Source organism: Mangifera indica, chromosome 14, assembly GCF_011075055.1.
Source record: "Mangifera indica cultivar Alphonso chromosome 14, CATAS_Mindica_2.1, whole genome shotgun sequence".
NCBI lineage: Eukaryota > Viridiplantae > Streptophyta > Magnoliopsida > Sapindales > Anacardiaceae > Mangifera > Mangifera indica.
This window is the reverse complement of record NC_058150.1, coordinates 6,312,105-6,336,060: the sequence shown is the minus strand read 5'-3', so window position 1 is coordinate 6,336,060 and position 23,956 is coordinate 6,312,105. Positions and strand designations below refer to the sequence as shown.

The following is a 23,956-nucleotide window of genomic DNA, read 5'->3' as shown; positions in this document are numbered from 1 at the left end:
GCTGTTTATACAAGTTTACGAGATCCAACTCTATACATATCTCTTTAAATGGATGTCTAGGATTTGCCTTAATCAAAATATGACTCTATCTCTCTCTTTTGGTTTATCTTCCTCTTTTGGCGAGATATTTCAAAAGCTTTTAAAAGGATTCTTTAGCAATTTTTGTTTATATTTCTTGGCCAGATCAATTAATTGAGCTTCATATGAATTTGGGATTTAAGTTGAATGTGACAAAAGCCACCAAGACAGATTGTAGAAACTAAGAGTGGATTTAAGCCAAATCGAGCTCGAATTTAAGTTTGCTTGAATTTAACTCAACTCATAAAAGTTAAACTCCAGTCTAAGTTCAAAACTGATAAGTTTTGGCTAAGTCAAACTTAAGCTTGATATGAAGAGTCAATCTTGAGCTCAGTTATATACTATGTCAATTTTTTAATTTATTTATTATTTTTAAATTTACTAATTATGATCTAAAAGTTTATATTTTCTAATAAAAGAACACAGAATAAAGCTGAATTATTATGAGAAAGGAAAAAAAAAAAAGCTTCTTTAATAAGTGAGGTGAGTTATTGGAATTTCTTTCCCCTGATGTGAAAGTTTTAAAATTGAATTGAGAATTTATTTATAACAAGCGAAATGAATTATTAAAGCGAATAAATCCAATGTATGACTTATGCAAATAGAAATTAAGTTAATTAAAAAGTACATTTCAACTACCCACTTTACTCACTATAAATAAATTAATTAAAAAAAGACATTTCAACTACCCACTTCACTCATATAAATAAGTTAATTAACTTAATTCCAAAGCTCTCATATTAGGTGAGAAGAATTCTAATAACATATCACACTCATTATATATAAGCTTACTTTTTTCCTCTCTAGTCACAATTCAACTTTCTTTCATGTTTTCTTTTATTGCATAATATGAATTAAAAAAATATGTGTTTTAAAATTAATATTTTTTTTATTGAGCTCAAGCCAAGCTCAAACTTAAGTCATGAGTATTCATTTTAGGCTTGATCATGTCAAACTAGCAATCAAGCTTAAGTCAACTTAGCTCAAATCAAACCCTAGTCTAAACTAAACATTTTTACACCTTTATTGATATTTGGCAATTCCTCTCTCTCTCTTGTATATATGTGTGTGTGTGTGTGTATATATATATATATATATCGTCATCAACATATGTACATAATTTGGGAGTTTTGCACAAGTTATGACTCGATAATAGACCCTGATATCATTTTCAATATAAACGGAATAAAATGTAAACAAAAATAAGAAGAAGAGGAATTTTTAATGTGATTTGACTTTATAGTTGAAAAGCCTATATCCAAGTGTGTTATTTAGTTGGTTTTACTCTAAGGAATATCTTGAAAAGGAAACAAATGTGAAGAAGATATAATATTCATATATCTGCTTGATTGAACGGATTCATGCATGCCTTTTTCTTTGTATTGTTTTTTATATTATTATAGGATGTAGAGGAGAACTTACATTCAAATAGGAACATTCCAGCATTTCTAATTCAAATATAAATTTGATGATTTATTCTTATTCTACCTTAACCAAAATGAATTATTTATAATAATAGCATTATTCCATGAGGGTCCATATGAAATTGTTATAGGTTATGTTATGATCAGTACTTCACACTTTGGTATGAGTGACATCTTTTGATATTTATGTTTGATTAGCTGATTTTAATAAAAGGATATTTTAATAATTATGCAATATTTTTAATGGCCAAAGGACTGTTTCCCACCCATGTTTTAGTTTAATCTTAAAAGCATATTCATGGCAGTTTAAAAACCTAAACACCTATCAATAACCCAATTGCTATTAAATTTTTAAGTTAAAAGTAAAGGTAAATCGTCATTTTACTATTAATATTAAAAAATATAAAATTAATTTATTTCCCTCATAAATTTTAAAAACTAACAATTTCACATTTACTTAAATTTTTTTAACTTTGAAAAGTAACATCCACCTGCCCCCCCTCTCCAAAACCTAAGGTTTATTTTCTTCCCTCTCAACCAATTGGCGACGATGCTATCACCCTTAAGTCGTAAATGAAACTCTAGCCACCATCATGAGTTGAGCCGATGAAATCCAGCCTCCATCTATAATGAAGTGCAATGAAGAGGCACAGTATGATACAATGATGTTGATCTCTGTTGGTCCAAAATGTTTTATCTGGATGACGCGATGAAGGCGTCGTCCAGACGAACTGTCTAGATTTGTTTGATCCAGATGATTCTAAATGAAGGTTTGCTTTTGGGAGGGACAATGACAATTTTGGGGAGTTGCCAATGGTCGAAGAGCTGTTGAAAATTTAGGTTTTAAAGGGGGTGGGGGGCGGGGGGAGGAGAATATTATTTTTCAAAGTTGAAATTATTAATTTTTAAAACCTAGAGAAAAAATATAATGAATTTTATTCTTTTTAATATTAATAGTAAAATAATGATATTACCCTTACTTCTAATAAAAAATTTAATAGTAGTTTGGTCATAGATAAACGTTTAGATTTTTGAACTATCACATATATATTTTTAAGATTAAGCTAAAACGTGGGTGAAAAATAGTCATTTAGCCTATTTTAAATTCCCCACATATTTTATTAAGTTATATCATCCATGTATGGTAAAGTGACATAACATGTGTCTTTGCAGGCAATATCCTTGGAGATAGGTATTTTTGTGTGCACTTGCTCGTATATATGCAAGTCTTTTTCTCTGTTAATCATTTATATTTATAGGATGAAAATAAGAAATTACATTCATATAAGAAGTTTTTAATTCAAATATGATTATTATGGTTTAAATATATTTTACTTGAATTAAAAAGAAATATTTTTTATAGCAACATTATCTCAATTAAGAAAGAAGAGACAACTTTCCTTTGTTGACATGTGTGGATGTTAAAGAGATTTATTGCTTGAGGAGTACTTCCCGCTCCTGTGTGATGGAAAGCCTATATGAGCTTTTAGATGATTGGCAGTGAGGTATGCTTGGTCATGGTTAATGTAGCGATCCGCTGACCATGATTGCTTGGATTGACTAAAAGGAGATGATACTTTTTGGACAGATATTTCAGAGTTCGGGGTTATCGAATAACAATATATATTCGATGTATAGGTGGTGAAGTATATTGAATAAGTTAGAGATAGAAAAAATCCAACATATTAGCCACCTTTGACCGCATATTGTCTCTGTGAATGTACTGAAACAATATTATCTTTGTAAAAAGCCATGGGCAAAGAAGAGATGCAGTTGATGCAAAGTCAAAAGCCGACATCAATCACCAAAACAAGCACAGAGAGAGGCGTTCGTATTGACAACTCCACTGCACACCAAAGGACCAAATCATAATTAGCAAAAAGAAAAAAATTGAGGGACCAAATGATACTTTGTGTTTCGATGCTATAGCAATCTTAGAACTATCATACTTTTCATCAACTACGGTCAAGGCATATTTCTGTCTAAAATAATTGCATACTTTGGACAAAATGATATGTACCTTGTGAATCATAGGATGGGAGCCACTGCTTCTTAGATGTTCAACATTGAACTATGCTATCAAAGCCCTTGTCTGTTCTTGCTCATGTTGATCACCATACCCATTGGAACCAGCTTTTTAGTTGCAGATATATCCAGAGAACTGCGAGTGAAGAATATATAGAGACCAGCCGTCAAAACAAATTCCAATTACCAATTTCCATGGCAAACCTGCACAAATGCCTGCCAAAGACATCCAGTGGAGATGAGATAGACCTAATTTATGGAGTTTCTTCGGGGAGGACCAAACCCAACTCTTGACATTTACTCTATATACAGATTTTCAGAAATTTATAGGATAATTTTCTATAATTGGTCAGTTAATTAAAAATTGGATGCAATCAAGACATATATTCTATGATTAAATAAAGAATAGAAACACAAGGAGTTCAATAAATGCATCATTGTGTCTATGGATGCATTAGTTGATTCCTCTTCTGTTCAGCAATAGCCAAGTCTGAAGGGAAATTTAAGTTTTGAACAACTTTTTAAGTCTGCAAATCATGCGTACAAAAAAAGAAAAAATTTACAAATGGACAGATCAAAATGATTAGTAAAGGGATCTTTGAAATCAGAAGCACTGTTAGTTACTGAAAAGGGGGATGGACGTGTTCCCAGGAGGATTTATTGGTGGAAAAGAAACTAACTTGAGCAAGGATATTATAGCCATACAAGAAAGTCTTCCACTGTACACAATGTCTGTACTTATCCAGAAAAGTTTTAGAAGAGTCGATGTGTTGGTTAGATTTCTGAAAAAATGGAAAAAATTTCTCACCAATGTGCTTGATCGCAGAAAGTTGAAGGCCACTGAGCTGAAATTGTTTTCCACCGTTGCTAGCATTCATTGAATCATATACAATGCATGTATCCTTTCATAATTCCTCAGCTTATATGAGCAGAAAAATGCACAGCAGAAACAATGGGATCCTTGCTACATAAGCTCTTTACCCACCGGATCAACAGAGAAATGAATGGGAAGCTTTTTCCTGATGATCAGCTCAAATTTGCTGCTCCACATCTGTTATTTCAAACTTAAAGATAATTCACACTCCTCTTATGATTGATCTTCCCTGTTGATAAAGTTGCGACAGCCAGTGCAATGACCAAAAGAAAAGTTAAAATTCACTTGACAGAAATATATATATACACACACTTGATTTCATAAATTCCTGGCCAATCACAACTTAAAATTCTCAACTTTCAAAATAAATTTTGAGTTCTCGCATCCGTTTTGGCAGGAGCAATTTTTGCGACCCAAAATTTAAGAATTTGTACTTGAAACTTTAGTAGCAAAGAATTGATGGCACAAAGTTGTAAGAAATGCCCCATATAAGCATAATATAAGTCAGTCTCCCTACTTCTATGTATTCTGAGCTGCTCAAAAATATCACAAAAGCTTCAACTGCAAAACATACCAGTAAATAGCAATCAACAGACAGCACCATATAATCAAAGATATTCTAAAACATGAAACATAACTCACATGATTGAAACTGTATTATTACTCCATGTGTGTATTCCTCAATGCTGGGATTAATATTTGAACCTGAAAACAAATCTTAATGAGAAATGATACGCAATTACAGCATCACACATTTGATATTTGATTGACAACATGATTAAAAAGTTTAATTAACCCAAACTGTATGGTTGATTGAAACTTGAATGGACTTTCTAGTTGATCAGTGAAACACCACGACCATGTAGAGTGATAATTTTATGACTGGAAAAATCAACTTGCACATTCCTCATATCATACTCACCCCTGAGTAGTTTGGACAATTAGAGATGGCAAATCAGCAATCGGTTTTTCAAGTGATGCCAATGCCTCTTCTGCAGGTCCACCAAATGCACTCTCAGCAATTGCTGTTGATTAGAAGCACAAACTCTACACCAACGTTGAACTCTGATACAAAAAGCGACATACTTATTTCAGAGAAAATACCATCAGAACTGGCAACTAGCAACAAGTAATGTATTGGATTTAAACAAAATCAGAAGGGAACAACTGATTATTGGTGGGTTCTACATGGCTATGAGAGCATCTATAATCCTTTTCCAAAAAAAAAATGTATGATATTTCTATATTTTCATAAGCAGGACTTACTCATTGAATATCCTGAAGTTAAAAAATGTAGACATAAAAGGAACAAAGAATACTCATTCATTATAGAAAGTAACTTACAAAACAAAATTTCATTAGACATGCCCTGTTGTTAATCAATACAATATCATTTATACAGTTTCAACTGTAACAAAAATCTATGTAGCTTTTAACCTCTCCTTTACAAATACAGGAAGGATGTCATCTTCAACTTCAGATTCAAAATCCACATTAATCATTCCCTGTAAAATATGTGGCAAACATGAGTCCAAAAGCAGCACATAAATAAAATCATGAATAATGAGTTATTTCAGTAGAAAATTGAAGGAAACAATGATTTTAGGCTATGGAGTAATGGCGTTTACATGTCAGAGCATACATGGCAGTAAAGTGTCACATGCTCCTTGACAACTTTCAGGTAAAAAGAATTGCCATAGAACTTCACAAGGTCTTCCTTGACAGCATGAGTATAATTTTCAGTGTATTCATTAGAGATGCGACCTACAGGAATAAAATTAAAACATATCAAAAAAATACGTATGACTGAACCCCGAGCCACAAACATTCAATTCAATAAAATAGATGGGTACTTGAAAGTTTTAAGCATGCGGGTTTACATATCAATGCACATTTGACAATTATAAAGGTCCAAAATCCGGAGCTCTTAAGTTAAATCAAGTACAAGGTAACTTACTCAAAGAGATGGCAATAATACCAGCCATCTGATATTGAGATGTATTTAGATAATCAAGCATATCGTTCTCTTCTTCATCAGATAAATCTTTCTTTGCTTTGAGCGGACAGACGTGTTCCACCAAAGTAGAGCTATAAATTTATTTATTTTCCGTGGCCCAAGCCCAGTTCCCAAAAGCATGTGGCCCTGATCCAGTTGGCTGAGCTTATTGTTTGTCTCTCCCTCAAAGCCCAGATAAAGGAGTTTTTATTGCCGACTAAAAACATAAAGTGCAAGGAGTTTGCCTATCTACTAAGCTAAAATCATGTACTATTTTTTTTTTTTTGCTTCGATTACTTGCTGCAGACGTTTTTGATAAACTAAACTTAGCTTAGCTTTGATTGTTATCTCTTGTTTGTTGGATTTTTATTCTGTTTTTGGTTTTGTAGTGTCCTTCTTGGGTTTTCTATGCTTCCCACTTCAACTGAAAAAACATGTCCTTTGTTTTATTCAATTATAAGAAGTGAATGGAAACTTCATATTTAATTTGTAAAAACTCTTTAAAAAAAAACAAAAAACTTCTGAGGCTTATCCAACCAAAAAAATGGATTAAGACATTGAAGTTCAAATAAGAAATTGCTAAAAGTTTCAGCCTATCCACTAAGGATGACAATGGGGAGGGGCGGAGAGGGGATCTCAATCTCCATCCTTGTCCTTGTATGAGATATCAATCTCTATCCCCAGTCCATCTCCGCTACGGGGATGAAAATGATTTTTTATCCCCTCCCTACAAAAAGAAAATCTCCTTCCTATCGCCTCCTAATCTTTACAAGGAAAATCTCCTTCCCGTATCTACAAAAAAAAAATCTCTTCTTTATGTCTTTTAAACACAATATAAATATATTAAATAACAAAATTAAGTAAAATTAAAATTAACTCACTATTTCAAATATAACATATTAACTATTTTAATATACATAACAAAAACCTAAATAAATTTGAAAAACATGAATAATTTAAAACTATAAAAATATATTAGTGTTTTAAATAAATATATTAATAGAAATGAACGGGGATGGGGGCGGGGAGGGAACAGATGTATCCTCATCTCCTTTCTCGTTTTTATTGAAGAATCTCCTCCCCATTAGGGTCAAAACCCCTAAAGTCGAATTCATATTATTATCTCTATTATCCACCTAGAAGTGGGATTTTATCTTTAGATTTGACTCACACAGGGTGACTTCAAAGAAACCCAATTGTACTTCATATCTGCAGAATCAGCATGTAGATTTTAGCCAAATGCATGAACTGGTAAGAAAGACAAGAGCCTACCTAACTTATGAAGAAGCTGTGTATTGGAAGTGAAATCATGATTCATCTCCCTTGTCAACACAGGAATTTCAATTTATAACCGTAACAATCAGAGAAACAAAGGAGTTGGGTTGGGCGGCTTTTGCTTTTATGGTTGAAGATTGCGTGGATAGGCACCTAGACTAGAGTTGGGTTATCGGATGAACCAAACTTACCTACCAAAGATAGAAGAAGATAGGATTAGGTTGTGGGCATTCAGTAATAACTTTCATCAGGGTGACCTTTGACTTTACCAAATTCCACCACTTCAATAGTCAAATGCTTCTTAATTTTAAGCTAGAAAAACACTAATATATTATGCGGAAAATTGAGTATAAAGATAAGAGGTAAATTTATGATAATAAAGAGAGAGAACCTTTGATTGAAGGAATTAACAAGCTATCTGTGTCCCTCTGAAAATTGAGGTTACTACTAATTACAACACAGTCATTTTTATATGTACAAAAACGACTAATCTTCCTATAACTAATAGTGTCGTTTAAGAAATCCAACAGCTTTCCACCATTAACATAGCTTTCTTTCTCCTCTAAGCTACCACAAAAAGAATCCAACACTGACCCACAAATCATATCATCTTTGCCTTCAATGTCATTCATAATTGCATTGTTTTCCTCGTTGTTTCCTCTAATTGTCATCCACCTCTCATCCCAGTTCCACCTTGGCCCATCCGAATACGTCAGCCGTCTGATTCTCTCACTAACGGAGCTCTGGGGACTTGCATGGATCAAATTTCCCAAACTTTCTTCCACTGAGTTCCAGATATCTTGATCAAGAATACTCGTGGGAGAATTTGAAATTGAATTCGATGCTTGAATTTGCTTTGTAGAAGAACTGAATTCTCGAAGAAATGGATGCTTAAGAAGTTGAGTAGCTGTCCATCTCTCTTTTGGATCTCTTCTTAAACACTTTGACAAGAAATCCTTTGCTTGGTTTGATAGAAAACCTGGAAACTCTGGCAATTCACAAGAATAAGCAATCCTGTAAAGAACTGAAACTGGGTCAGTGGCGTCCGGCCAGGGAACACCACCACTAGCCATTTCAATAACAGTGCACCCAAGTGCCCATATATCACTAGAAACCCCCTGGTGTTCCCCACGCGCCACTTCTGGTGCCATAAACATCGGTGTGCCACCACTCTGCCTCTCCTCTGCCTCCCACTTGGCACATCCGAAATCTGCAACTTTGGCGCCATCTTCGCCAATCAAAATATTTCTTCCCTTGATGTCACAATGTACCAATCCACTTGAATGTAGATACTCTAGACCTTGTAATATTTGACGCGTGTAGGACGCGATCATCGACTCGTCTAGCCTGCCACCGTGTCGGTGAATCATGTCGGCAAGCGAGCCGCCGGGTGCATACTCCATAAAAAGATTGTAAAACAACTGGCAGTTTTCACTGGTAATATCACAGCCCTTGCAGCTTACTATATGGGGAGAATTTAAAGAAGAAAGAATTTTTTGCTCCCTTTGCAAGAATTCAGATTTAGAAAGGTGGGTCGACTTGACAGCGAAAACGTCACCAGAGGGGATGGAAGTAGCGAGGGAGACGGTGGCTGTAGAGCCATGGCCTATGGCGTGGCGTCTAGTCCAGTCCATTTGGTGCGATGAAAATGAAGAAGAGAGGTTTTGTAGTTTATCAAGTTCGTTACTTCAGAAGGTAAGAGTTTATATATATGTATATATATTACAGAGATGAGTTGTATGAAGTAGAGAGAGTTTTAAAAGGGTTAGCTTTATTAGTTGGTTGGGTGAGTGACTTGGCTCTTTCCTTCAACGTGAGTTCAAAACGTGTCAAAACTTGGTTGGGGGTTGACAGCTTTGTACCTGTAACATACATGGCACCAATACGTGTTGACACGTGTGGAGTAGATGAATATTCGAAGAGGTAAAGTGTGAATGAAATTGAGTAAGTCAAATATGATACTCAAATTATGCACTTTGAATTAAAAATCTAATTTTTATATCTTATATTGAATATTGTATTGTATCATATTGTAATATATAATTTTTAAAAAATAAAATAATAAAAAATTATAATTAATATGTCTTTATTTTAAAAAATATCATAAATAATTTTAAAAATTTAAAATTTTTTATATACACTTTTACTATATTATTATTTTCTCTAAATAAATATATTTATATATATTAGTAATAAGTCTCATATCATATAATATTTTTATTATATTATATTAATTTGATATACTTTATTTATAATACGTATTGTTTTTTATTTGTATTGTATCTTATTAGAAGATAAAATTGCATATTATAAAATATTGATAATTATAATGGGGATACAAACAGATTAATTGAGTAATAAAATGGACGACTTTATATATAAAAAAATATATATTCAAGTCTTCTCTGATAATATATTAAAATCAAAATTTTTATTTATCAAATTTAGTAATTATAAACTCAATCGTTAACCTCAAAATTTATTTTATTCGATATAACAAGACAAGGGCTTGGGTTGAAGTTGAATTGAATGGCTAGAAATTGGTTGAAATTTTTGTAGAAATTGAACAAGTGTTTGAAATTCGTAAATGGGTATTTATTATTAAATTTGGTCATTTGTCAAAGTCAAAAACAAAGGGGGAACATAATTAATTAATAAGGCCGATATTTACACATGGGAAATTGAAAAGTAGGACGAAACTTTCAATGTCGTTTTATACTTAAATTCGCAAATTATAAATAGTATTTACGTTTAAAATATGTTTCAAATTCACCACGTGTGAATTAATCATAATAATTCAACGTAATTATGACATTAGAGCTGGGTAAAAAAAAAAAAAACACAAGTGGAGAGCTCAGAGTTAGGAATATCCTAATCCCCTAGATCAAATTCCCAGATTATTATGCTACACACCAAACCTGCCCACTTTTTTCTAGAAGGCAAAACGGTGCGTAATATTTCAAATCTGAATTGTTTCGTGATTAGAGGAAATTTATTTGTACTCCAAGCAAAATAATCATAATCATAATCATAATTGTTGGACGTAAGTACGTAATCAATACTATTATTAAGATCGAGACATGGACGCTTCTGATTGCTTGTCGATCCTGTACGTAATGAGATGAAATTGACCCACTCATGCGAAATTGTTGGGAATGGATTACTGTAAAAGTGTACGGTTGATATAATTTGAGAATTCTTTTAAAAATTAAATTAAAAAAATAATTTAAATCAAACCAAATTATTTATTCCAGTATGAATTTAGGGTTAAATTGCAGATGGGAAGTTGCAGTAGGTGTGAAGGAGATAAGAGGGAATCAAGTGGCAACAACAGCAAATCCAAAAGAAGGTGTAACTAATAAGTAAGGTTAGATGGGGGTTTAGTGGTTAAACAGTAAAAGCTCATCTATTTGAAATTGTTTATAGTTGAGAGAGTTGAGTTAGTTGGACCAAATGTAAAGCCCAACTGAAATTGCTTTGCTTTGCTTTGCTTTCACAATCACAATATGCGTAGCTTATAATATAAGATAAAGATAGCCTTTGCCTTTCAAATCATCACGCAAGAATCATACACTACTACAATACAAAGAGAAGAAGAGGTTTTTCTCACACGCAACTCACGTGTATTATTTTTCCCTGTTTTTAATATATGAGATGTAATGTAAGAAAGTAACATAAGAATCAGTTTACACGTGTTAATTCAAACCCTGTAGGAGCACGTTTTATAGGTGCACAAGGTGTGTGGATATGCATGTCCCCATGAAATTGGTAACGTCTACATGCTTTTAATACAGCCCAAGTGAAAGTGACCCTTCTAACTAATGTACAATATAACTGACTTATTCCAAACTTAAAGATGGTTGAATTCCGAAACTAGTATTGATTACATATTGGAATGTCAAATTCTTATTTGTGAATTATTAAAATTAATAAAATTATTAATTTTAACGATAAAATTATTATTTAACTAGTAATATATTAAAAATAATAAAATTTTATTTATTTTCCTATTTTGATTTAAAAAATTAATAATTTTTTTAATTAAAATTTGAAAAATTATATTTTTTCTCAGGATTCCAATCACTAGAGAAAGATGAATTGAAAATAAAATCTTAAGGAAAAAATATGATTTTTCATAACTTAATTATTAGAAAAATTGTTAATTTTTGAAAATAAGAGAAAAAATAATATAAACTTTTATATTTTTTAATATTAATGATTAAATGATTATTTAACCTTTAAAATTTATCAATTTTTTAAATTTTAATAAATCATAGATGACAGTTTGACATTTCAATTTTTAACAGATACCAATTTAAGAATTTAACATACCTAAAACATGGGATTAAGTCTTTTGGCCTATAATATATTATCACTTTACAATATCTCTTATTTTCATCGTGTCGTTAACAACTTTATTATAAGATTTGTTACATTCTATTTTATATAATACATAAACATTAATAAATAATTATCGAGATGGTGGGTCTTTTTTTAATACATACACTGTTCTTGTGTTGTTAATAAACTTTTATATATATATATATATATATATATATATATATATATATATATATATATATATATATATATATATATATATCATATGGTTCATATGCTAACCAAAGAATGATTTAATAAATCAAACATATTATTATTTTTTAAAGTATGATATTGATTAATTTCTATTTTTATTTTTTAAATCTTATTGATGGTGAGTTTTTATTAGTTTATTAAACTAATTAACAAACAACTAAAATTGGAGTGAGTGAAGTATTTTATGAGTGGGCAGCAGGGGATGACAACGAAGAGGGGTGGAGAGAAAATTTTAATCTTCATCATTGTCCCTATTACGAGGATAACAACGATTCTCTATCCTCGTTCTGTGAAAAAAAATTCTCTTTTTATTCTATCCTTGTCACTATGAAAAAAAAATATTATCCATGTACCTTCTAAATGTAATATAAATATATTAAATAATAAAATTAACTAAAATTAAAATCAACCAATTATTTCAAATATTATAAATATTATATATTAATCACTTTAATATACACAATAAAAATATAGATAATCTAAAGTTATAAGGATATGTTAATATTTTAAAGAAATATATAAGGGCGAGGGGAGGAGCACATGTATTCCTGTCTCCAATTACGAAGATATTTTTTTTTCTTATTTTTATTTTTATCAAAAAATCTTTTTCTGTTAGGATTAAAGTTTTTAAGTTCAAATTGAAATTATCATTTTTAATGGGTGATCCAAAAAGTAGATAGTTTTGTTATGATGATGATGAGAACGTTTTGTTTGTTTAGGAGATTTATAGCGAAGATGGGAAGAAAGGAGTGCAAGAGCAGCGTTGGTTTGCAATGATAAGGTTGTTTGTTAACCCTCATTTCAATCGCTTCACTTCATGTTTAACGCTCCCTTTCACGTTCCGTTACGAAGGGTAAAGCCCCACCACCCTTTACATTATTAGAGCAAATTTTTCGTCCCACCCAAGGTTTGGGGAACTGACATTCTTCCTCCTTCAGTTTAAAAATTTACGTTTTCACCCAAAATCCAATTTTATCATTAAAAAATGTACTTTAACAGTGTCAGATTGCTAAAATCATCATATTATCCCTGATATTCCATTTTTTTTAAAATTATTTTTTCCCTAAAAGCGTTACACCGGTCGACTTGGATTTTGTAATTAAAATCACATTGATAATTTATAATCATGTCAAATATAGTCTAATCACACTTTTTGTTATCATTTGGCCTTCAGGCTATGTAACCTTGTAATTAATTGTGATTCTAACCAATATTCTAAAACTTAGATCGGATCAATTAATTTAATTAGTTTAATCGTAATTAACTGGGATAACAACTTCTTTAATTATCGGATCAATCAATTTAATTGGTTTCATCTAAAGATTTTCATTGGTTCATGAGTTAAATATTTGTCATAAAATATGAGATTGATGTTGAAATTGAATCATATGATGAGATCAACACTAGAAATGATGAGATTAACATAGGGAGGAAATGAAAATGACAATTTCTTCGTTGAAAGTAGCTAGTGAGGAGAGCATTGGCAAAGAGAAAAATTTAAAAAAACAACATATTTGAAAGGTTTTTTGAAATAGTTTTTATACACTTAGGGAGAATTTTTGATATGGTCCCTACACAAACTAAAAATGATATAATAAACCCTAAATACATATCAGTTTAACTTTTAAACAAAATAAAAGATATAATATCTTCCATAGACAATTTACAAATCCAACTAAAGATCAATCAATTTGACTTTTGATTGATTAAAATTGATCAGTTCACTATATTAAGTTAACATCTAGTTCATATACGAAAACTTTAATTCTGACAATTTAAGTTGTTGGAATTGCACCATGTAAGCATGCTCTAACACATTTGCACCTCTCTAAATGCGATTGTGGTAAAATCATATCCAAAAGTTACAATTATAGCCATTGAAATCACAATTGCCTTTGTGTGATTCCAATCAAAATCACTCATTTCTAAATGTAAATCTATCAAAATTGGATTTAGAAATGTGCAATTTTGCTCAATCACACCTACTTGTAGCAATTCCAACGAAATGGCACATTTTCTTATGTGATTCAACAATTCAACAACAAAATTTCATTTTAAAAAATTTTGGAAAGGGAAATCATAATTGTGCTCTTCTACAATTCTTTTTTCTTTGTTTCCTAAAGATGTTTCATTTTGGATGATATTTTACAATTTTCAAATTCAAAGGGGTGGGGACTTTAACCAAAACCTTGGGTGGAATATAGTGATTTAGTCTAATCATTCTTGCTTACACACGTGTATCTCCAATTTATTTCAACTTGCCTTTTCAACTCTCTCTCTTCGTATATTCACAAACCAATCACCTCTAAACACAAGTAACTTAAATGTGGAGGAAAGAGTCATGGAAAACTTGATTTGCACGACGCCTCCATCATGCATAGTATGTATGATAAACAACTACTAGTTTCAATGCATAGATCATTATAGGAATAACCCAATATCTCATATTAAAAACAATTATATCATTTTAGGTTTATCATTTCTTTCGTATATTTTCTATAACTATATAAGATTTTGTTATCTAATTATGTGACATATAAATTGACTCTTCTTTTTTCTAACAGCAACAGAAGGTAGATTATTATATGTTTTCGATCGACATCTTAGTATTTACTAAACATGTCAAAGGGGTGGGCTGGCTTGAGGCCCAACCCAAGTCCACTTCTTTTGGCAAACCCAATGGGCCCCAACACGTACTGTGGCAACCCAGGAGCCATGCAAGCTCTGAAATTTGGTCCACAGGCTGGCCGCCTGGCATAACACTGTACACATTTTAAAAAAAAATTTATCAATTATTTTAAAAAATTTATTAATATTTATTATTACATAAGAAATTCAAATAATTTACATAAAAAATTTAAGAATATTCATTAATGTTATGAAAAATTAAAAAAATAATAAATTTATTATTAATTTTATGAAAAACCAAAAAATAATGAGATATATAAATTTATTAATTATTTCTCATTATTTTTATAAGAAAAACTAAAAAAATAAAATGAAAAATTCAAAAAATATAATAAAAAACAATAAAAATATATATAATTAATGGATCATCTTGCCAAAATCAAGCGAGCCAACCCATGAACAGCACGGCATGACACAACCCGAATTAGAGAAGGCAATGGGTTAGACTAGCTTCGATATGATCTGTTGGGCCTTACCAGTATGAGGCCCATGACCCAACTATATATATATATATATATATATATATATATAGAGTGGAGCCGAACTCTACAATAATGGATAGAGCCAAACCCATTAATTTTAATAAAAAAATAATTTTTTATATTATAATTATTAATTAATTAATTTTTTAATAATTATGAAAAGAGCGATACACTGGCCCAAGGCTTGACCGCTATAGTAACAGGCTGGGCTCTTCCAGGAAAACCATTTTTTGCGGCCCGACCCAACCTATTTGACACCTCTAACCCAACCCATGGACCTATATATTTTTGTAGGTCAACCTGACATGAAAGCCTACAACTATATGGGCCTTAGGTCCGACACGGCCCACCACCATGTCTAGTATCAACCACAACGCAACAATGTAAAGCCAATAATTGGCTCTAATATTGCTAGTAATTACATATAAAATAAGTTGAAAAATATAATACAACAATAATAACATTGACAATAATAACATACAATTAGCTATCTAGATGAAGTGTAATTTTGAATTAAGTATAAAATAACTTTTAATCACTTGATAATATATCATTTGAGTATTAATTGTGTATTCAAAACTGTGTGCATATACATTACTCAAACATGAAACACTAACAACTACTGTTGAATGAATGCAAACAAGTGGTAGGAATTAAATTCAAGCGGAAGTGAAAGTAATTTCATCAGTTAAACACGTATTCACAGACACAAGTTTAGTTTACACAGTAGTTGGGGCATGCGGAAAGGTTTTCCTGTAACAACCAGACTGTATGGTTTATCTTACAAACTTACACCATATGGAAAGACGAAAGACTTACAGAGAAGGAGAACCGTGGATTTCATCAAGCCGCTTCAGCAAATCCAACAGTCAAGTCCCCGTAGTTAAATACAGTGTGGTATCGCCCCATAAATATATCTCCCAATATCCTGCATCAAAGTAACAACACTCATATTATGTGCTCATCATGCTCTGTTAATACCAGGCGAAAATTAATTACCAAAATGTTAATAAGATTTTTAACTGCGGTCGTTCATTCCAGTTACTATACAAGTCGAATTAACAGTATGCTATATCAAAGACAGAAGGAAGAAAACTACCAGAGAGGACCACGAGGTGGGCCAACATCTAAAGCAATAAATCCACTAATACATTGTGCTGCTACTCCCTCTCCCACTTTAAGAACATACTGATTCATGAAACCACCATCCAGAAGAAAAAACCATTAGCTTTATGAAAAGAATAATTACAGTCTGCAGTGACGGTAAATAGTATAAATTTCTAACCAGTGTCATCCATCTCAGTCTATATCACTTTAGTTTCTTCCTCCAATACCATTTTATTCATTTTATCACAACTTAAATATAAAGCATTAATATTCAAAATCTCATTATCTCAGGTACCTCCTCTCTTTCCAAAATCGTCTTTCTCTTGGAACATATAACTATTTGTACCACTTTATGGGGAGTTTCAAGGTCTCTGACATTATCCTATTTTACACTCTCTCAAGACAACAAAATATCTGCTCACCGCAAATTGATGTCAGAACTCAAATATGGATACTAAAAAATATAATATATGGGTCATATACACATGACAGGGTATATCATAGTATCTTTACAAAATTGCATCAAGCAAAGCTGAAAAACAGAAGACGCAACAAACCAAAAAAATCCAAAATCTTGATCTCAAATTAAACATGTAACAATTAAGCTTAATGATAATCAAGTGACAGATAATAGACTTATCAGTAGCACTGAAATCATGACTATTCAATAATTTATAACTCCAATGCCTTAAATATCAGCATAACACTGTACCTGATCCGGTGAAAGGTGAAATACTTTACCACCAATGGTGAATGACACATTGGGCATGGAAGATAGACTGCTACACTCAACTGCCGATTCTCCATTTGGACTGGGCAGTCGGTCACAAAGCTGCAATATAATGTATGGCATGAGCTTGGAGCAAGGAACCTTTTCATCTGAATGTGAATTCGAAGGCTAAAATACCTGATTCACATAATCCAAGATTTGTTCTTCTGTCTTATTTCTCCTAAGCTGGTTCCGCATCCACACTACTGCCATCTCACAAGCAGTACACATAGCGTCATCCACACCATCAGATGACTTGTCAATGCTCTTATCTACCACACTCTCAATGCCCATACTGTAATACATGAATTCAATTTACATTAATAACAGCTGTAGCATAGTAGCTTTCAGATTTAACATACAAAAATCCTCACAAACAAACGTGAAAATATGTCATAACCATATTAAAGTAGGGGTGAGACTGACCTAACACCTCGAGTGCCATCAAAAGTGCAAAGACCCATTTGAGAGCAGATCTTTTGTGGTTGTGTCTATAAAACAACAGTGACAAGGAACCCTTCAACCAGTCAAAGAGTTCTTAAAAAAGGATGGCAGCTAACAAAACTAGACGTAGCATGTTATCTCAGCTAAAATTTCTTGTAAATGGAAGATTGGTCATAAGTTAATAAGGTTGAAATTTGAAAAGAATAAAGAAAGCTAGCATCAGAATTACCTGAGCTATCAGCATCTCCAATATGGTTTTTCCATACTGATCAACCATTATCTTACATTCTTGACTTATAACACCAGAAGCTCCAATGGCATGATTAATTTGAGTAATGACAGTCTGAAAATTCGAATGATATCAATCCTCTCACATAGATGGAATTCAATTTTATGAAATAATACACAGGTTTTTAAATTTTCAACGGCATAATACTTCAAACATAGGTGACATATGTATCAGACACAGACTTTAAAACCCAACACATTCTATATTCCCGCAGGTACCCTTCACAACATGACTTAAAAAAGAGCTTATGCATCTATCTAAGAGGTAAAGACAGCTAAATCAAAACTAATTCAAAACTCTGAGAGATATGTATATGTTCATCAGCATTAATTAATAAACTTAAATGGATGAGAAGGATGAATTTACTTCATTATACCAGTATTAAAAAAAAACCATCCATATCAAAATACAATCATGTCAAAACATGACTGAAAGTGAAAAAAGAAAAGATTATGGAGGGTAACGATACCTACTGTTGGACAACCAACAAAGATGATGAGGTGAGCAACACCTACAACTTCACCAGCCAAAAAAGATAATGAAGGTTAACAATACATACCGTTGGACCAGCCACCAGAGAGGTCCCAGAATCAGCAATTGCCTTACAACCATCAGAACAATACCCTGAAAGTGGTATTATCCTCTTTCAATACCATATCAAGTACAGCTATTAAAAAACATAAAGGGAAAACAAAGGGAATAAGAACATGTATAATACCAGTTGTTTCACCATCAATTAGGACATCACCCATATCAAATTGCCAGTAGCCTTTCTGGGTCACGGGAACATATGTGTGCTCACCCTTGTAATGATTAGAATCAACCCCACCAAACACAATTTCTCCACCTTCTTCTCCTTTAATATTACGGTTCAACCAAAATGAAAAAACTGGTTCTTTAACAAGGCCTTGATCGACCATATTATACCTATAAGAATTCACAGAAATCCAAAATCTTAGAAATAATGTAGTCCAAATCCAAAAACAATTACTAGATGCAACTTAAAACCAGAAAGCAAAAGTTGTTAAAAATATCTTTGAGTCAATAAAATAAACTGAGCACCTCTCATTGTATGATTTTAAGATTCCTTTAAGCAAATCAATGTGTAAACAACTGACATGCACTGACTCACCAAACAGGAACAGCTTTTCCAACTGAGATCTCTTGAAATCCAAGCCCAAGAATACCATCAAACTTGGCTGCCAAGAATGTGATGCTAGCTTCTTTGGTTGCCTCAATGAAATCCTATAGGTGAATAGCATTAGCAAACACAAAATAGTATATATTGAACTTATGACCAATAGGTCTGCAGCTTGCCAATTTTACCTGATTCTTAACAATTAGATCACCAACTTTGACATTATCCTGGCTAAAGAAACCAGAAATTCCCCCAGTACCATATTGGATTGCAGCAGTTGTCCCTGTGGGAATTATGATAACATGAAAAATCTCATGCAATTTTCTGACATAAAAACAAAAGAATATTGCAGAGGGTTTTCAAAGTTCTTTCCAAAATACACCACAGATCAATTTCTTTGGTTTTCACAGCCAGCAGTTTATTTTACATACTAAAGCAATTGTAGGTATGAGAGGGTTTAACCAGTTTTTTGTTTGTCAAATTCTATAGACATCAAAGCAGAAGAAAATAATCCTGCATTTCAGTACCAATAAATGATATCCATACCTAGTATACACAATGAATTAATAATCGTATATTTCTAGATCTTCTGATCATCTATAATGTTGTAAAAAATTTCTTATGTTAGGATTAGAATATATCAGCATACACAAACTAAATTATTACATTGCTGGGGAAATATGATTACGAACTTTTAAATGAATAAGTATATAATAGCAAAATTACTTTTACAGCTGTAAACAGACAGTCGATGAAAAGTATTTTCACAATCTACTATGAAATTGTCCCATGCATCCATCTACAGTCCAGAGGTGATTCAAATGAGCACACCCAAGTTTTAGAATGAATCTGACTATGATAAAAGTGAAGGGGGTTGGGGGAACAAATAGAAAATTCCTTGAACCAGGAATAAGGATCATACCATTCTTTTCATAGGTGATTGACTGGCTGGACTTATACTTAGAGTGGAAGTAGCAAGAAACCTACATCAAAATGGAAAATTATATAAAAATTTTCCATCCAAACAACCACTGAACAAGGATTCTTGAATAACTCAAGCAAAAAAGGTTAAAGAGACTTACTGAAAAATAACACTTAGAAGAGGGTACCCAAAGATTAGAACTTCCTGTGTCAAATATCACAGTGAATGTTTGGGAAGGTGTACCAATGCCAATATCACCATAATATTGAGCATCCATATAGTTCTTAAGTGCAACAATGTCAGTGTCAGAATCTCTGAGATTACCACAGAGATGATACTTTCTGACAGGCACCCTTGCAGTTTCCCTTTCCTTAGAGTCCATCTGTCCAACAAACCGGTTTAATTGATCCAATTTCTTTTTTTTCAGTCCAATCCGAATCAAACCATCATGAGGCAACGAAAAAACAGCAGGGGACAAGAGGAGAGAAAGGAGAAAAGCAACCCAGATGGCTCTAAATTTGGTTCGCATGTTGATAACTGTGAAATCCAAACATATGCCATTATTTGCTTAGAAATCATAAATAGGATGCACCCAGCGTGAGAAAAATCATGATAAACTAATCACACAAATTTTTTTCATTTGGAAAAAAGGAGATTGTGACAAACAGTAAGTAATTAAAATTTGACTCTTATGATCTTACCATGTCATAGGATTGTAGAGACCTACAATTTAGAAGGCTAATTTTAACATTTATAGAGCACAGATCCATTCAGTAATTCAGGTTTGCAAAAAGACAAGAATAACTACATCAATTTTTTTACTTTTCTTTTGATACCCAAGAATATAGGATTTACCAAGTTCTCCATTACAGCAAATAAAATACGTACTCTAATCTTATATACAGTAGACTTCTATCTCCTTAACATGAATCCTTGTAAAACACTCTAAGAAAACCTGATTATAAATTGTTAGGAACAAATACAATTACGCAGCTCGATAAATTACATCCAAAACTCATTGTTTTCTTTCCCTCCAAATTATGAGGAACCAAACAAACTATTCAGAAAATAAGATCAACATAACTATGAAATTAAGCCTTAAACTTATGGTTAAAAATATACTTAATTGAGCCATCATAATCTTAAGGTGATACGTAACTAGCAGATAAAACCACCGGCAGCAAAGTCAAAACTAAACAATTTCTCAATTATCGTATACGATTTTCAACACATGCGAAATTGAAACAGGAAACAGGAGCCAAAAATAGAATTCGATGATATTTTCCAAAGTTTTCTCAGCAACCAAACAAAGTTTATACAACAGGTTTTCAGTTTACATACCTGCGTGTTGACGGAGGAGCAGACAAGGCGAAGAGGGCGAATTAACGGACCCGTGGAATCGAGTCAGAGAACAGAAGGATGAGAAAGTAGTTGGTGATCTCTAGTGTTTAACCGTTGATTGAAGTTTGAATTTTTCATCTGGGGGTGTAAGAGGGTCATGGCTTTTAGTGGACCAGCCCTGTGATAATGTGGCGCAATGAGATTGTGACATGCTGGCAATGACTGAAGATAGTAAATGTGTTTACCAGTCTCTCTAGGTCATCCACCAGTCTCTTTAGCTCATCTGCCAGTCAACTTTATGAAGAAAATTAACTGAGCCGTTGGATCGTTTTTGGGCCCAACACTAGTGACGAGGAAGCGTTGCGAGAAGGCTTATTCTTAATCCAAAGAATATGGGCCCAGTAATAAAAAATAGCCCAGTTTAAATAAGAGTAAATACAGATCGAATCAAATTTAAATACTTTTCAGTTTAAATTCAGTTTAAATAAAAAATAACCCAGTTTAAGTTTAACTCAAATTCATCGAGCAAATATTAAAGATAATTAAAATTTGATTAAAATGAAAATAGTTCAATTTGAGTTTGACTCAAATTTATGGTTTAAATTTATTATTTAAATTTTTGACTCATTGACAAAATAACGTCGTTTAATAATTATTTAACATAATTTGAATTAAATCACAAATCAAATTTTAATAAAATCAAGTTATCTATCAAACTTGTGAGTTAAACTGAATTAAACTCTTTATTGCTCAAGTTAAGTTCGATTTTAAAATGAATTAAATCTTTTAATTTGTAATTTATTTATATTAAAAATAAACAAATTTAAATTAAATTAAATCTAATTGAATTAACTTTTAAATTTGAGTTAACTTAGTTCGGTCTAAGACTAACTCAAAGGGGAATATCATCTCAATTTTTACTTATTTCAAAATTATCATGAAGTTGGACTCAAGCCCAGACTAGCAAAAAATATTCGGACTTGGGCTTCGCATCTGCCTATACAGGCTAAGATATTTTATTGAGAGTCGGTTTAATAAAAATTTTCAAGTTCCAAGCTTCTGTCAGGACTATTTTATAACTTTAAAACCATGTAAAAACATCTTTACAATTTCATGATAAGTTTGAAAACCTGTTAAATATATCATGCCCACAATTAATTTTCAGGCCTATTGGATGTCGAGGTTGAATAACCTCTGTTTTAAAGTTTGAGCCCGATCACTTAATAAATAATTTTTTTGTGTAGACCCACCTGTGGCTAAATTCTATCATGTCAAAAACTAAATTTTTTGAGCCAAATAATTATAGTTAGAGAGGGCAATTTCAGCGTAACTTTAAGGGTTCCAACTTTAATGAGAAAATAATTTTTCAATAGAAATAAGAAAGTAGATGAGAATAAAGATAGAAAAAACTCTACAATTAAAGACAAAAATACATGTGTCCTCTCTCTATCCCACTTCGACTTATCTTGTCCCCATCCTTGTCTTTTTATATTAATGTATTTTATTAAAATGCTAACATATCTTTTCAGATTTAGATTATTTATGTTTTTTAAATTTATTTAGATTTTTGTTATGTTTATTAAAGTAGTTAATATATTATATTTGTGATTTTGAAATAATGGGTTGATTTTAATTTTACTTAATTTTATTATTTAATATATTTATATTATGTTTAGAATATATAAGGAAAATATTTTTTTTTTACAGATATAAAGAAGGGATTTTTTCTCGCATGGATAGGGAGAGAATTTTTCTTCATGGGTTGGAGATGGAGAATCATTTTCATTCTCGTAACAGGGACAAGGATTTATATCATTTACAAAAACGAGGACAGGGATAGAGATTCCCTCCTCGTCCCTCCCTGTTGCCATCCCTAATCGAACCTCAGACTTATCTGACCTAATTGACAATCAATTCACTTCACATTAAGTACTCGTAATAAATTGAAATTGAATTTTGGGTAGCTCATTTACATTCAATAAAAGTAATTATAATAAATATTAATTTTGGTACTAATTAAGATTTTTTATTATAAGATTAGGTAATTTTAAATCAAAGATAAAATAATATCTAATTATATGATAATATTTTATCTGTATTATATATTCAATACTGTATAAACATAATATTTATACAGTATTAATACCCCAGGCAGCATTATAACATTGTTGATTCACATTCAAAGGCAATGGTCAAAACCCACAGGCCTTGGTGAAATAACAGCTATGTGATAGTCTACTTCGGCTTTATCAAACCAATTAGTCTGACTAGAGTTTCTCCACTCATTCTTGACGTGCTCAATGAAGCATCAAAATGGTTGAATTCGAATTAAATTAAGTTTGAGCAAGATAAACTTTATTTTTGGAGAGACTCGACTCATGTTTGTTGAGTATGGAGAATAATTCGTTTATGTTTAGCTCATTTTGTAGATCAAGATTTCATGTTCATGTAAACAAGTCGAACTTGATTTAAGCTCACTAAACTCGTTTGCTCAAATTTGGTTTCCTT

At 31.8% G+C, this 23,956-nt stretch overlaps 3 protein-coding genes across 4 annotated transcripts; all 3 read right to left on the bottom strand.

The window, feature by feature from the left end:
* Positions 1-3,128: 3,128 nt before the first annotated feature.
* LOC123196577 lies at positions 3,129-6,497 on the bottom strand (the record flags this gene model as incomplete). Its single annotated transcript, XM_044610630.1, has 7 exons — positions 3,129-3,348; positions 3,523-3,743; positions 4,336-4,962; positions 5,044-5,466; positions 5,839-5,906; positions 6,044-6,165; positions 6,359-6,497. Coding segments are annotated over 4 exons (453 nt in total), but the record flags the coding sequence as incomplete, so codon positions are not given.
* Positions 6,498-8,039: 1,542 nt separating this feature from the next.
* Positions 8,040-9,410, bottom strand: LOC123196697 (mitogen-activated protein kinase kinase kinase 18-like). The gene has a single exon (XM_044610779.1). It carries the CDS (start codon positions 9,304-9,306, stop codon positions 8,041-8,043), a length of 1,266 nt encoding a protein of 421 aa, XP_044466714.1. The 5' UTR covers positions 9,307-9,410; the 3' UTR covers position 8,040.
* Positions 9,411-14,689: 5,279 nt separating this feature from the next.
* LOC123196311 (aspartic proteinase A1-like) lies at positions 14,690-21,603 on the bottom strand. 2 transcript variants are annotated; one of them, XM_044610286.1, is made up of 14 exons: positions 21,449-21,603; positions 20,268-20,644; positions 20,108-20,168; positions 19,374-19,468; positions 19,180-19,292; positions 18,766-18,974; positions 18,607-18,671; positions 17,988-18,101; positions 17,741-17,805; positions 17,453-17,609; positions 17,258-17,377; positions 16,538-16,626; positions 16,258-16,366; positions 14,690-15,030 (listed from the first exon to the last, which is right to left on the bottom strand). In XM_044610286.1, exons 2-13 carry the CDS (start codon positions 20,634-20,636, stop codon positions 16,282-16,284), a joined length of 1,542 nt encoding a protein of 513 aa, XP_044466221.1. In that variant the 5' UTR covers positions 20,637-20,644; positions 21,449-21,603; the 3' UTR covers positions 14,690-15,030; positions 16,258-16,281. The 2 variants fall into 2 exon arrangements, with proteins under 2 accessions (XP_044466221.1, XP_044466220.1); XM_044610285.1 differs by lacking the exon at positions 14,690-15,030 and having other exon boundaries at positions 16,097-16,366.
* Between the last annotated feature and the right edge of the window lie 2,353 nt (positions 21,604-23,956).